The sequence below is a fragment of the Castor canadensis genome, chromosome 4 (assembly GCF_047511655.1).
Source record: "Castor canadensis chromosome 4, mCasCan1.hap1v2, whole genome shotgun sequence".
Lineage (NCBI taxonomy): Eukaryota > Metazoa > Chordata > Mammalia > Rodentia > Castoridae > Castor > Castor canadensis.
The window spans coordinates 158,768,615-158,785,024 of record NC_133389.1 but is presented as its reverse complement, the minus strand read 5'-3'; the positions used below and the strand labels follow the sequence as shown (position 1 = coordinate 158,785,024).

The 16,410-nt window shown below is 36.8% G+C and overlaps 1 protein-coding gene across 5 annotated transcripts in view; it reads right to left on the bottom strand.

The window, feature by feature from the left end:
* Unc80 (unc-80 homolog, NALCN channel complex subunit) overlaps positions 1 to 16,410 on the bottom strand; it is a 201,098-nt gene that overhangs the window by 161,458 nt on the left and 23,230 nt on the right. For 4 of the 5 annotated variants that reach the window (XM_074071616.1, XM_074071619.1, XM_074071617.1 and 1 more), the window contains exons 8-14: positions 11,196 to 11,457; positions 9,843 to 9,977; positions 7,913 to 8,129; positions 7,117 to 7,257; positions 5,722 to 5,990; positions 4,383 to 4,754; positions 229 to 375 (exon numbers count right to left, since the gene is read on the bottom strand). In XM_074071616.1, coding sequence (XP_073927717.1) covers positions 229 to 375; positions 4,383 to 4,754; positions 5,722 to 5,990; positions 7,117 to 7,257; positions 7,913 to 8,129; positions 9,843 to 9,977; positions 11,196 to 11,457 — 1,543 coding nt within the window. The remainder of the gene's footprint in view (positions 1 to 228; positions 376 to 4,382; positions 4,755 to 5,721; positions 5,991 to 7,116; positions 7,258 to 7,912; positions 8,130 to 9,842; positions 9,978 to 11,195; positions 11,458 to 16,410) is intronic. The other variant, XM_074071620.1, reaches the window with a different exon arrangement.

The window sequence follows — 16,410 nt, the reverse complement described above, 5'->3', positions numbered from 1 at the left end:
CTACTATAGGCAAAAGGCAGATGGGTTTTCCCAATCAAACTTTCCTAAGTCTGAGTTTTAGATCTCTTGAGATATCTTGTGGTCCATCTCCCACTCCAAGAGAGCATTAATTGCCCTATGAAATATAATATATTTCAGGAGACACTGACCCTCATTGTCAAAGGACTCATTTCTCAACTGGAGGGAGGGAAGAGGGAGAGGAAATGGAATCTACTTTAATTCTCTTACATTCTCTCGGAATACCTGGTGTCTCAGACGATCTCCAGAGAGCCCTCGGTGTCCTTCTCCGCAACCATAGGCACATCCCAGAGACTTCACTATTTTGATAAGCATGGTAAGAGCAAGCCTATGGTTGCTTACAGGTGTACCCTCATCCTAATACAGATGATCGAGAAACAAAGAGAAGTTTGTTGACATTGACACTGAGCTCCTTATAGAACTATGATTCTATTATAAGATTAAATATAATTTATATGTTTTATGGCAATCATCTGCAATTTTTGGGAAATAGAATTGTCAAGAGCTCAACAAACAAACTCACTTTTCTTAAATCTATTAATGAACTAAAAGAAAGGCATTTATGTTTTCTGAACATCCTCTGGTGGTAAAGAATATGAACTATTTTCTTAGACGACATACTTTATATCATTGACTATCAGAACTGCTACCTAGAGGACTAGAGGTGTGACTCAAGAGGTAGAGTCTAGCAAGCCCAAAGCCCTAGTACTGTAAACAAACAAACTAAAAACCTGCTATGGAGGAGAGAGAGAGAGAGAGAGAGAGAGAGAGAGAGAGAGAGAGATGAGAGAGAATGGTCAGTGGTGAAGGCAAATAGATTTTCTTAGAATCTTCCTTCATCAGTAGGCTTCTGAAAATACCACCAGATAGGAATTACTGCTGTAGGGCAGAAAAGACCTTTATGAATCACAAACACAGGCACTTGACCTATCATCAGTTTTCATTACATAAATTATTTGTACGAAAAGAATATTATTTTGAGAAATAGCTACAAAACATTTACATCTTGGTGCTATTTTGGAGATCACACAATCTGACCTTAAGACATCCCACATTGATTAAAAGTAATTAATTTTGATCAAAATAACATTTCTAGTGTCGAGGTAAAGTATCTAGGATAATATCTACATACTATGTATTATTACAACAGGAGAGGAAGCTTCTTCAACAAAAACTGCTGGGAAAACTGGTTAGCAGTCTGCAAAAAACTGAAACTAGACCAATGTATATCACCCTATACCAATATTAACTCAAAATGGATCAAGGATCTTAATATCAGACCACAAACTCTAAAGTTGATACAGGAAAGAGTAGGAAAAACACTGGAGTTAGTAGGTATAGGTAAGAACTTTCTCAACGAAACCCCAGCAGCACAGCAACTAAGAGATAGCATAGATAAATAGGACCTCATAAAACTAAAAAGCTTCTGTTCATCAAAAGAAATGGTCTCTAAACTGAAGAGAACACCCACAGAGTGGGAGAAAATATTTGCCAGCTACACATCAGACAAAGGACTGATAACCAGAATATATAAGGAACTTAAAAAACTAAATTCTCCCAAAACTAATGAACCAATAAAGAAATGGGCAAGTGAACTAAACAGAACTTTCTCAAAAGAAGAAATTCAAATGGCCAAAAAGCACATGAAAAAATGCTCACCATCTCTAGCAATAAAGGAAATGCAAATTAAAACCACACTAAGATTCCACCTCACCCCTGTTAGAATAGCCATTATTAGCAACACCATCAACAACAGGTGTTGAAGAGGATGTGGGGAAAAAGGAACCCTCTTACACTGTTGGTGGGAATGTAAACTTGTACAACCACTCTGGAAAAAAATTTGGAGGCTACTTAAAAAGCTAAACATTGATCTACCATTTGATCCAGCAATACCACTCTTGGGGATATACCCAAAAGACTGTGACACAGGTTACTCCAGAGGCACCTGCACACCCATGTTTATTGTGGCACTTTCACAATAGCCAAGTTATGGAAACAGCCAAGATGCCCCACTACTGATGAATGGATCAAGAAAATGTGGTATCTATACACAATGGAATTTTATGCGGCCATGAAGAAGATCGAAATGTTATCATTCGCTGGTAAATGGATGGAATTGGAGAACATCATTCTGAGTGAGGTCAGCCTGGCCCAAAAGACCAAAAATCGTATGTTCTCCCTCATATGTGGACATTAGATCAAGGGCAAACACAACAAGGGGATTGGACTTTGAGCACATGATAAAAGCTTTAGCATACAAGGGAGGGGTGAGGATAGGTAAGACACCTAAAAATTTAGCTAGCAAATTTTGTTTTGCCCTTAACGCAGAGAAACTAAAGCAGATACCTTAAAAGCAACTGAGGCCAATAGGAGAAGGGGACCAGGAACTAGAGAAAAGGTTAGATCAAAAAGAATTAACTTAGAAGTTAACACACATGCACAGGAAATTAATGTGAGTCAACTCCCTGTATAGCTAACCTTATCTCAACCAGCAAAAACCCTTGTTCCTTCCTATTATTGCTTACACTCTCTCTTCAACAAAATTAGAGATAAGGGCAAAATAGTTTCTGCCAGGTATTGCGGGGTGGGGGGGGAGAGGGAGGGGGTGGAGTGGGTGGTAAGGGAGGGGGTGGAGGCAGGGGGGAGAAATGACCCAAGCCTTGTATGCACATATGAATAATAAAACAATTAAAAAAAAGACAAGAGAGGAAAATTCTAAAGAAAGGCTAAGAAATCCAAGAATATTGGAATGGGAATTTGGATCAAAGTTCATGAATATCAGGAAGATACAATAAACCACAAGATGAAGAAATACATATGATAAATGCACATTAAGTATGCACCAATGGTAGAGATAGAATAGAATTCAAAAGGGAAAGTTCTGTAACCTTTTACAGATGTAATAACTTTACACCCTATAAAATGGGAAAATTTATAGCTTATATAGTGTATGTTGATGATAGAACTGTGTACATTGTAATCTTAACTTGTAAATGACATGATATGTAGGTTGTTACCAGTAAGAGATTTAAATCTCTTGTTGATTTCAATTTCTTAGCATTTTCCAGCTAAAACTTCAAGTTGAATCAGTGTATGTTATGTGAAATTAAGTTGTGGTAATTTTCATTTAAAACTCAAATTAAAGAAGAGAAATTCTTCTAAGGCACAATCTTATGCAGAGGGAGGGAAATTCAAGTGTTTGCTAATGCAGAAGGAATAAGATTAAGGAACAATTAATAATAAGGGACGTGACACATTGAGCCATGAGAGGACTGTGCTATTTCCACACCAAACCAAGGCCAAATCAACCACCCAACTAATCAAGCAAAATTCTTCCTTTACTTAATCCTTAACTGTGGTTAAAGTTGGTGACAAATCTGTGTTACCCAAATCAAGAAGAACTTTAGCTGAAGAAAAATATACTACTTGTTATAGACTGGAAGTCTTCATATGTTGTAGGCTTGTCATTCTGATGGTATTTAAGATGAGCCTTCAGGAGGTCAGATAGTTTTGCCCATGTCCAATAGGAATAGTCTCATACAAGAGATACAAGATTTCTTAGTCTCTGTTCTCTCTATTTCTGTCTCCATCTCATGAGACAAAAGAGGTCATATGACGGTAGTCATCTATAGGCTAAGAGAAGAGGCCTCAGAATGAAATCCGCCTGCTGGCATCTTAGCCAAGTACTTTCTAAAACTTTAAGAAATAAATTTCTAGGGGTAGGATATAAGGAAAGGGTATAGGGGATGAATATGGTGGAGATATTATGTGCTCATGTATGCAAATTGAAAAATGAGACCTGTTGAAACTATTCCAGGAATGGGAGGAAGGGGTGGATAAAGGAGAATGATGGAGGGGTGAATTCAACTATGACATATTTTAAGAATTTCATAAAAGGTCACAATGTACCTCCAGTACAACAATAATAAAAAATTATTTCCTCCCCTTTAAAAGAAAGAAATTTCTGTTTTTTAAGCCACTTAGCCTACACTATTTTGTTATGGCAACCTGAGTAGACTAAGATACTACTCAATTAGACTAGACACTGAAAATCTTGAAAAAGAAAAGGCTATCCTTAGTGGAAGACTAAGAACTATAGTAATGTAGGGTATCTGAGATGTTCTCCTGCACAAATAACATGATGAGAGAAAGTTCTAACATGGATGACAATGGGTTTTAGATTTAGAATACAGTCTCATCTGTTTCTTTTTCATGCTGAGAACCTAATGAAGAGATTTCTATACTCCTTACTTTCTTGCTCTATAGCTAGTTGCTGTCCAAGTCAATAAAATGCTGGCAAGCAAACATTGGAAAGAAATTTGGCACAACAGTACATGAGGACACTGAAGGTGACTCAGTCATACCTTCTCTTGGTTCTTATCATTCTTCTCATAAGGGCCACCTCCACCTCCTCCACCTCCTCCTCCTCCATCACCTCCTCCACCTCCTCCATCTCCACCTCCTCCTTCTTCTCCTCCACCATCTCCAGCTCCACAAACTGAAGGGCCCCCAAATCCACAGCTGGAACTTCCAGATACCGCTTTGAACTGGAAAGTTCCCTCGCTTGGTCTCTTTTCCACAGTCACATTTTCCTTGTTTTCACTCTTCTTTCTATTCTTTTCTACACAGGGCACTACACCAAGTTGGAGCAAGCATTCTACAATGTTTAGTGCCACATCACAGATGCGAGAGCTGATGTCATGGTTAAGAACAAGATAAACAGCTTTCAGAACCACCTGCAGAAGACAAATATAAACACAAAATGATGAAGTTACCTGCACTCCCTCTTCCTAACTAGAATTGTTTATTCTGCTTAATATATTTCCTTAGACTGTGCTATGCACTTGGGTACAAATAATCCAGCAATTTTCAGATTTTCTTATCTAAGTTGCATTGGAGCATTATATATATACTTAATATAGAGTTGAAAACATGTATTATCTCACCTAAGTCTCCTAAAACTTTCCATGATACAGACAGTTAATGGGATAATGAGGCACAGTGAATTAATGCAAGAGTAATTATTTGTCCAAATGGATACTTGTTCAACAGATTTTTTAAATCAAAGTATTTTAATCTTGTGCCTTTCAATTTATACAGATAATGAATAAAGAACAAAGATTTCCTTATGCCTATAATAGAGGAACATTTGCTCATTCATGATTGTATCATTATTCACCCTTCAATTTTAAATGTATAATATTTGCATGCTTAAATTACAACCCTTTATTAATTTTAATATCTTAAATGATTTGCTGAGTCTGGTCCTTAATGTGCAATAAAAATGTTGGTGAAATATAATTGTAAAATATAACAACCCTTTCATTTGCTAATAGCTATACTCAAGACAGGCATTCTTGAAAATGTAAGCTTGACTCTTTTAAGGACTTCTATTCATTTTTTCTGGCTACCCAGGAGGTTTGTAGTCTTGTTGCTTATATAACAAAAGAAAATAAATGAACTTCTTGCATTCATTCTGGAGAAAAGGAAACTTAGCAAACACTAACATTTTTGGCTGAGTTCACATTTAATCTAATGTTATAGTTGGAAGAAAAACAAAAGATGCCTATGATAGTTGACACAATTGTGAATGAAAATGCAGTTTCTTTATTTTAAACTCCAATACTTCTAAAAATCTATAGACTCATTTTCCCCAATCCTGTAAAAAATTAGACCCTCATACGAAAATTTCTCACTCCTTACAGAGAGGTCAAGCATGCCATTCTTGTGAACAAAGTTGTTGGTGCCATCAATATGTTCTGTGTCTTCCAGGTAGCTGTAGTTTATGCAGGAGTCAGTGAGGCTTCGAGGCAGGTTCGCACATGCCAGAGGCTCATGTGGCATCTCTGGGATAGGCACCTGGTTGCAGAGCTTCCTCATATGCTCACTGAAAAAGTCTGCGTAGCCTACGTTGAATGATGCCAATGTGGTATTGAAGGTTGCAACGGTGATGGTGGAGATCTGAGATCGCACTGATAAAATGAAAGTAATGTCTTAGTCTTCCTCAAATGAACCTGCTACATCAGTTAGACAGCTATGCAATTATTTAAATCATGGCTACAATAGTAGTCGGAGTTCATAGTTATCTGATTTATAGCTTCAAAGCTAGTCTCAACCTCCATGGAACTGCAGAAGCTGCAAGGTCATATAATATATATGACAAATAATGATGGTTATAGAAAAATCAAATTGCAACTAGCTCTCGTAAGGCAGAGCTAGGAGTTCACTTAGGTCTAACATTAACTTAGTTTAGTTGACCGTAATTGGTAGATTTTACCTACAATTAGATGACAGACCATATTGATATAAACTAATTTAAATGAAGTATTGTCCCACAAGTTTATAGTTGTTAAACTATTTTGTCTTGATCTAGTATATAAGGAAAAGCAGGAAGAAATTTTCTCCTTTGGTTCAAAGTAACAGAGCATAAATGTGTGGTGGTAATTAATAGATGTCACAGGATATTTGAAATACAGTTCAGAGGTAAAGGATTCAATTTATGTTCCTAGGAGAACATAAGAATAAAAAAGAATGAATAATTCTGTTAAGAGTAAAGACTAAGAGCCTTTCTAGGACTTCACTCAGAAACATGTTGCTCCACATAGAGCAACGAACTGAAATAGAAGCTGTCTTTAAAAGGAGCTGGTAGACTTGGGAGGCCGTGATTTCCTCTCACTGGTGGTATAAAGCCCCTCAGAGAGATATCACAGAGTGATCCCAGTACTGAATCTGAATGTTTTCCAGTATCTTTTCTGGCCCTGTGGCTCTGTGATTTTTTTATATGGTACTGGGGTTTGAACTCAGGGGTCTGTGCTTGCTAGGCAGGCACTCTACTTCTTGAGCCACACCTCTAGTCCATATCTTTTGAAAATAACTTAGAATGGTTTGTCCTTGCTCTCCTCCCTGGTATCCATAATGTGTGTCAAATAGCTCTTGCTAAGATACGCTAAGAATGGGTAACAAGCAATATGATGCAAAAGTGAAGCTTTTTGAAAACCACAAGGATGCAGAGAACAATGAAAATGGAACATGATACAAGAATAAGAAACAGGAAAATAAATTTAAACACCTGTCCAGGGGTCCCCACCTAGGACTCACCTTCCTTGACCGTGTTCTCCCCGTGACTGTTTGAGTGGTCCGGCAAGTCGCTCACCAGGGTGTGATGGGAGTGGGAGTGTCTGGCACTCAGACTCTCCATCTCTGTGGCTGCATCTGAGCTTCCTCGCCGGGTCAATTTCCCTGAGATGAACAAGAGTACCACAAGAAGTTTTCAATTTCTGGAAGAGTCTCTGCTGGGAGATTTTTATCTTTCCGAAAGATAGCAGTGAGAGTGAGGGAGTGTTAAGATGGGGCACAGACAAAATTGTAAGAAGTGAACTTGCCTTGGGAGTACTCAAGGTCAAGATGATTGATGCAACTGCCTGTGATAAGGTCAGCCCCAACCTAAACCAAATGTCAGAAGCCATCTGTTGTGCCCCGCTAGCTGTCAGCTCCGGATTTTAAGCTAGCTTTCCTAATATGCCACCCATAAAGGGGGAAAATATTTCATATTTGCTTTGCTTCTTCCTTTATTAAATAGCAGTTAGGTAAAAGTCTGTCTTTAGATTAACGAGTGAAGAACCATAGAAAGTTATGCTTCTGCATCTCAAATGATTAAAGAAATAGGGCCATTACTTGGATAATTATACAAGATTCTCATGTAACTAATTCAATTATTTGCATTTCTTTGGCTGTGAAAACACAGCATTATTTTAGTACTGGGGAACTGGCATTTGGGCCCAAATTTTTTGGCTGAACTATTTAAGAAAGATCCAGATTTGCCAGGGAGCCCTAGATCAAGACTCCAAAATAGGTCACTCAAGCTCTGCCCTACTTGGAAGGCCTTTGCGAATACCTAAAATGGTAGTTTGCCAGCCTCCTTTTTCAATGCCTCTCCTGTCTTCTCCAAGACCAGAGAAACTTCCAAAGGAGAATGTGCTACGGGTAGGGGACACATCCAGGTGGTCCTCATGAAGCAGGAATGGCACACCCATTCTCCGTGGCCTCCTCTTCCCTGTATGGTGGAATGGAATGGAGCCCTTCCTCTCTCGATCTTCTTTGCGGCTCTTGAACTGCAATGATGAGAGATGTAGGGTTGGCACAGGACAAAGGAATGGTTATAGCTTGCTTCCCCAAAGGCTCCGTGTTTGGTAGTAAAACATAAGAAATGTTCCAGGAAGTAACTGAACATTATGCAAAGGAAATGGTAGAAGTTTCCTTAATGTGTTAAAAGAGCAAAAGAAACTATGCAAAAAGTCACACATTCCATAGATCTTTCTGCTCAGTGGGTAAGATTAGTGTTCCTCAAAAAGTAGTGCCTGGACTAGGCAGGCATCAGTATCATTTAGGTACTTTTAGAAATGCAGATTTGCAAGTGAGAAACCAGGCATCCCACACCAGAAACTCAGAAGGGGAAGCCCAACAATCTGTGTTTTAACAAGCCTTGAGGTGACTCTGATGTACAAAGAAATTTGACAACCACTGGATAGAGCATAGCACCCCTGAGTCACTACTTGGACCCAATCTCTTTTTTATGTTCCATTTTTCAAGATTCAGATTCATTGTTCTAGTTAGCTATGTATCATTGTTCACAAGGAGGATAGAAGGTGAAATAGAGCATGCCTTGGTACAAACCCATTATTCCTACTAAAAGCAGCTCAAGATCAAGTGTAACTAAGAGTTTGATATTATTTGGATAGCTTTAAAAATATACCCATGCCTAGATCTAACCTACAGCAATTCTGATTTAATTAGTCTGGGATCAGGCCTGGGCACTTGGATTTTTTTTAAAGCACTTCAAAAATTCTTATGTGTAATCAGTATTGAAAATCTGATGGTCACTGCCTACTGCTGCATCATTATTATTATTTTTTATTTTGGCAGTACTGGAGTTTGAAGTCAGGACCTTGGGCTTGCCAGGTAAGTGCTGTACCATTTGATCTGTACCTTTTTGCTTTAGTTTATTTTTCAGGTAGAGTTCATGCTTTTACTGCTTTTACTGGGGGCTGGCCTCAAACCATGTTTCTGTCATCTTTGCCTCCTTCATAGCAGAGATTGCAGGCATATTTTACTATGCTGGCTACTACTGCATTACTAATGAAGGCAGACATAAGTGGTTGTTTAACAAAAAAACTGATCTCATAGACAAATGAATAATATGCTTTGTGTTCTACATTGACATAATAAGGCTAATAATTTTGAAAAAGTGAAAACAAAGTAACTACATCTACCTGAGTCTACACATATTTTCTTTTTGATGAGTTATCTGAATGTAAAGAAAAATGGGGTGGTAAAATCAGAAGAGTATGACCTAGTTAGCTAAAAGACCTACTTTTAAATTTGGGCTCAATCTTTGCAAACTAACAGAATTTTCTAGGTGTTAATTTCTTCTGTGCAAAACAGGGAGGATAAAGATCTCATTGGATTAAGTGAAAAGTATTTAAACAAAGTGTTTGATAAACTGACTTTAACCATACCAATGAAAGTAACCATCGTGGCACCACACAACCACGTCCACCACTATATTACATCATCAGGATTAAGCATCCTGACAACCCTGTGGAACACTAAGCATAGGAAGCACCCATTCACCCCTCTACCCCACCACGCCAAGCACACACACAGAGGACTAGAGACCATGCTATAAGCCAGTGTTATCCCTGAGAACTGACTTTGGCTCCCTTTCCCACCCCACCTCATACTGTAGCATAATCAAAAGGACCTCATGCCACACTGATTTTTTTAAATTACTAAAATATAAAAAAGGCATAAATAGTTCTACTCACCTTTTTAAAGATGTTCATGCCCAGGTCTGAAGAAAGATCTGGCACTGCAGATCTGCGTAAATTGGTCAATGAAACCTTGGAAAAGGCCTCTGAACTAAGAGATTTTTCCTCTTCATTACACTTCATAGTGAGATCCTTAACAAACAAGAAATGTAAGCAATGACCAAGGATTTATGGATAGAAACAGAAATAGTATTCTTCTTGAGATGTTACCTTTTTAATAAGGATGTGCCTATTGTTTTGATATCTATTAACTATTTAATTTGCACACCTGGACTTTTAGAATCTAAATTCTGCTCCTGCAAAGATATATTTCATATTAATTGTAACTTCTGTTTGCAAGTTTTGGTACCGTGGCTATATAGTCCCAGATTCAAAATTCTAAGAAAAGTGGGAGGCTATGATATTTCTTTTAAAATTTTTAAAGGAGTGTTTTTCTAGCAAAAATAGCATAATGAACCCACTAGAAACTATCGGGGGAGGAGGAAGGAACTAAAAAAGAGTAATATAGAAGGGTTGAATTTGACCAAAGTACATTATATGCATGTATGTAAATATCATATAACCATTTGTGTAATATATTTATGCTACTAAAAATTTTAAAAAGAGTGTTTTTCTAATTAATTTGTTTTTACCTTGCAGAGATTATCTACTAGTAAAACAATGTGTTTCTTTTTCACTCTGATATTGCTCATTTACTTTCAGAATATATAGAAAAAATTTCAGACCTAGCCAACTCAAATTTGAGCCTATCCAAACAACTGGAACATCCTGAAAGTCAAACTTTTCTCTATATTGTCAACATGCGGTATCAATGCAAAAGGAGGAAAGAATAAGTGTTCAGCTGATATCAAGATATCATTTATCAAAAAGTAATTTTTATAGGCTGTGACCACATCAGAATGGTCAGTTTATGTCTCCAAAACTCTACAATAAATAACAAGATTATATATCAGAACGCAATATTCCTAATGGTGACAATGAGACACTGAGAAGAGTTATGCAAAGAGATTAAATCACATTCAGCAAAATGCCAGTGCCACATATTTTATGATTTCGGTAATTGACAGATTACATGTCATAACTCTCATTGACTACTACTTTGATTATCTAGATGACCCAGTTTTCTATATTCTGGTAAAACAATGGCTTACACTAAATTAGTGTGCAAGAGGTGTACTTCTTTCAATGATAAATTAAGAGCAAAAGGGCCCAATGGTGGAAGATTAGCAATAAAGTAACCCACTCTAGTCACCACTGGAATACATAAGAGCTGGATGCATGGGAAGAAAAAGAGAAGGTATTACAGCTGAAAGTGTTAGCTCAAATGACAATGGACTTCATTTGTCTTACTTGGGTTTTGTGGGTGTTCACTAGAGAGGGAGCTGCTGCCACCATTGAGCTACTCCTGGGTCTGGGCAGGAGAGGAATATCTGGCTCTGGGGGCTTTTCTGGCTTTTCTTCCAGCATATGTCGTAGCCTTTGTAGATAGTACATCAGCGACCACTGAGTGCCCTCCTCAGACCAATGGGGCTGGAGTAGGCAGCGAAGAACAGCAACATCAAAGTAGGTGGCATAGCGGGACCTTTGGCATGGAGGTATCATGAGAGAAGCCCTGATCCCAAAGACAGAAGGAAGATAATTACACAGGCACCAAGGCTTCCAAGGTGCAGCACAATATGGCTTATAGCTCTACTTTTTTATTTGTTCATTTATTCATTCATTTATCTCTTGTCTGCTTTACTCTAACGTCCTCCTAACTGATCTTATTAATTACACTTTTGCTAAACATTTCCTGGAAGTAGAAACATTAAGAGAGTTTTGAGGAGGGTGAGAAGTGCTTAGGCAAAGCTGAGGTTCAGGCGGGAAGGCAAACTGGCATTTCACTTAGAACAATGCCTGCAAAAGGTTATCAATTTAAAAATTATGAGTTGAGGGGGATCACATGTAATTGCAACAGTTGGTGGTAATTTAGATGATGGACAATGAAGAGAGTCAAAGCTATGAAAATAGACGATTTCAGATCATGAAGTTTCTTAAGCCATCAGGTTTGACTCTAGTAGAAACAGGAATGATTTTGTCGTGTCTACTGCATTGGGTTATTTTAATTTCATTTTTGAAAATATTATATAAAAGAACTAGGGAGATTGCAAAATGCTAAACAAGTCAATTTTACTATGAGGAAATGAAATCATTTTGAAAATTCTAGTTATATAGCTATAAAAGATAGCAAAACTAATTTTTAAAAATCTCAAGGTTCTGAAATTCTATTACTTAGCTTAAACATCACAGTCTTTTATTTGTAATAATTTAATTCTACTAAAAATAATTTTAAGCAATTAGTAAGTGTAGTATATCATCTTAGGTATTTTAGGAGCAATGTTTTGTCCTTTAGATTTCATATTTTAAAATCCTAACCCCTAAAATGATAATATTGGGGAAGGGGCTTCAGCAGGTAATTAAGTCATCATGAATGGGATTTATTTTCTTATAAAAAGGACCCCAGTGAATCCTGGTTTTCTTCCCACATATGAAGATATGACAAGAAGGCAGTAGTCTGCATCATAACCCATCTGGCACCCTAATCTCAGATTCCCAGCCTCTATAATTGTGAAAAATAAATTTCTGTTGTTTATAAGTCATCCAGGCTACAGTACTTTGTTACATCAGTCCTAACTGACTAAGATTAAAGTGATACAATGATTTGTCTTGGGGAACATATGGTTCAGTATGAATGGTAGGTAATAAATGACAAAATAAGAATTTCTGGATTGAAGAGAGCACCTTTGTACATTTGGTGAAACTTTTGTTTCACTTTACTCATTTGTCAAGAGTTATTATTCAAATGTATTTCTTACTGTAGATTGCACAGTTAAATACAAACAAGTATTAAGCAATTATTCAACATAATACACCATCTTAGGTATCTTAAAAAAATGGAAACCCAAATCATGTCTGCTCATCATTTTCATAGCCTTTCTACACTTTTATCAAAGCACATGTCACATTTTGCTATTCCAAACCTCATCAATAATATTGTCTGATGTGCTGAGTGGCAATTGCCATTGTACACAATTTTTAAAAATTCAATGTTGCCTTTTAATCTCACAATCTTTAATATTTCAACTGCCAGGCTGGAAACAAAATATAAGTTGAAGTTCAATCATATAAGTTCCTATAATACTAAATTATTTAACTGAGTCAGAAGTTATATAGAGAGAAGTTTTCTGAATACTTTAAATTCTCATACCCTCTATGCTAGAGCTTATCTTTTTTTCCAGAGAGCTAGAATCCCTTTAAACATCAGATATACGTCAAGTTTGAATCTATCACAGAGTCCCATAGATTTCCTCTTCCAACCACATCATATTATCCCTACCTATGGATATCACACTAGTCCTGGCTACTAACATCTCTCATCAGAAGTATTGCAATTACTTCCTTCAAGTATTGTTTCTTCTCTTTTTCCTTCATTCTCCTGCTCAGCGTTTCCAGAAGGTTATTCAATTATTGTCAGAATGAAGTGCAAGCTCCTTGAAAAGGTCAGCATGATCTGGATGTGTCCACCATCACTCCAACCTCAATTTTCTATCATGCTTACCCTGGTGTGCCAGTTGTCAATGTATTGCCTTTCAGCTCTCTCTCTCTCTCTCTCTCTCTCTCTCTCTCCCTCTCCTTTCTCCTCTTTCTCTCATTAAATAACTCCAGTTTTAATAGCTTCTCAAAATGTTCAGTGTCCCACTTGTTTTCTCCTGACTTATTTACACATTCAAGACCAGTTTAAGGGAAAGTAAGAACCTTTATTCTCATTTCTACCCATTTCCTAAGAGGCTTTCTATTCTCCCCTTCCCTCAAGCTCACTTCATTTCTCTTTCATAAAGAAGCATGACCTAAACTATTTATACCTAAGATAATAGGGATTTTCCTTTTTTAGTCTTGGATCTATAAAGAAAAGACCAAGTAAGAGGTTGGTTGGCTACCAGCTGTGTAATTTTAGGTCCTCAAACCTTCATGACAATCACTTGACTTATTATAAGAGCACGTGAAAACTGTTATTTTCTTGACTAGGCTTCTGTGATTAATTCAGACATTAGCAGTTCAACAGAATTATTCCCCCTCATACCCTTTAGTCTAGCTGAAGTTACTACTTACCCTTTACTTTCTCCATCCCTTAGAGTCCCTAGGTATTTCTAGTTATTAAAGTAGATTAGGGAATCCCAAAAATTATTTCAAATCCCTACAGCATATAAAATGCCAATTGACCACTTCCATGAGAACACCACGGAGAATAGGAAAGGGGGAGGATGCTAAAAATACAGGCACCTAAGTTTTAGCCCAGATTTCCTAAACCAGAATTTCTGAGGGTGGGGGCCAGGAATGTTTATCTTAAAAAAATATCCTTAGGTGTTCTTTACATGCCCTGAAAATTGGAGGACAACTGCCCTAGAGAAACCTGTGATACAGGATTCCTGCACTTTAAGGCCAATATCCAAAACAATTATTCTATGGGAACATTATAACTGGGATGATATGTTGACAACTTCATGCCTGAGGGCACCAAGTGACTAAATTTATATCTTTCCCTACACACCAAGTTTATTTAACTGAAAATAATTACTAACTGTACAGCTAAGTCCTGTAGGCATTAACTACTTTCTAACAGAGCTTGTCAGTTAAGCAAATGTTAGGCTGCAGAACATCAAGATTCCATGAATACAAGGCTGTAATCAGAGGCTAAAAACATGTCCATAACCTCTCTCATCAAAATTTTCTGAAAAAATTCATATTTTGATTGCTTAGTATTGGAAGAGACTCGGTGAACTCTACTGGTTGGAATAATCACTAGTTGGAATAGTTACTAAGATGTAAGAATGAACACTAAATATCTTATTATATTTAGAACACATTATCAGATATAATTAACTGAAAAGTGATTTTAATTAACTAACAAATATGTGACAGAAAAATTTTCGTGGGTGGGTAAAAGTTGTGTGTGGGAAGCGCATTGTATGATGTGGTAGACAGGTTCGTTCCACCACTAATGTTGGTAGAAAAAGTTAAAATTTTATGAACGATGAAAGAATATCAATAAAACATTTCTTCTAAGTGATGTATGTAAAAATAATTCAGAGAAGCACACATACAAAAAGACAATGATCCTTACATATACCTGATGGACTCATGGATGAGTTTCACTTATTTCTCAATATTCTAACATCTAAATAATTACCATTATACAAAATCATGTGCATAGAATACATAGTACATTATGATGAGAAGAAGATTTAGAAAAGGTAAGAATTGCCTTAATCTGTTTTCCAAGCAACAATGTCTTTGGAAAACCAAGTTATTAACAGAGTGTTAGAAGATGAGAGAAGAGAGCATCAAAGGCAAATTAGCATTCTGAAGTAACACATAATCTGTGGAGGCAGAGAACTGTGGAAATAAGTCTTGACCCTGTGCAGTACTTAATGAAGCACAAATTAAGTCCATGCATGTTGTAATTAAAGATGAAATCTCACATTAATTTAAAAAAACTAGCTACTTGTTTACTGATTGGAAACATCAGGGAAGAGTGATTATTTAGTTTGGTCAAGGTCTGAACAAAAGCCTTGATGAATTGGATTTGTTTACTATAAGTAGACAGCTTTGGTTGCTAGAATGTCTGCATTGCTTTGTTATTAAAGTTCTCTTCGTTTATAATAAATACAAGAACTCCTCCAATAAAGACACATTGACACTAGCATTGTCTGAAAGGCCTATCTTGTGCCTAATTTCCATGGCAACTAGAGACTGTAGCTAGGCAGAGAAGAGCGAACTCGTTTTTCTAAAGTGCTACTGATTCGTGTCTATTTCACACATGTGGGTGTATGTGTGCTGTGGATGGGAAGGCTGTGTACATATGTGTTTCAAGAAATGCATAGATGTGTAGATGCTTGAATGTGGTAATGTCAGAGAACAATAAATAAAACAATGTTCTTCCACAAAGAGTAATTTTGAGCATTTTAGTTGGCTTTGTTTTTGTGGGCAAATCAGAATAGAATCATTACAATTTCATTTTTTGGAGAAAAGAAACATTATTTGCTGTTTATATTTGGAATTTCTAATGCTTATAATGGCTAAGAAAAATTATATAAGAAATATAAGCTTGAAGATATTTTATGACCTCAAGATTTCAACTTGAGTTTGTTTTTATGGTATTTTTTAGTGTTAGCTACAAGCTTAGCACTTGAAGTAAGAGATTACTTATTCTTATGTTAAATTAAATTTAACCTTTTTGGAATATGTATAAAACAGAAACTGTAAGGGGGGAATATTCAATAATTGACTGAAAAAAATTTAGTCAAAATCATTGTAATATATAATAATAGTGACTTTAAGCATCATTATTGTTTGTTGTAGCTGGCTTCCAAGAGAGCTCCTAATGATCCCTGCCTCCTGGTATTCACACCCAATGTAGTCACCTGTCACACTGTACAATGGTTGCCTGGCGTGATCCATAGAATGGAATAGAAGTAATGGTATTTCACTTCAGAGATTAGATTGTTGAAGATACTGATGCCTCCAC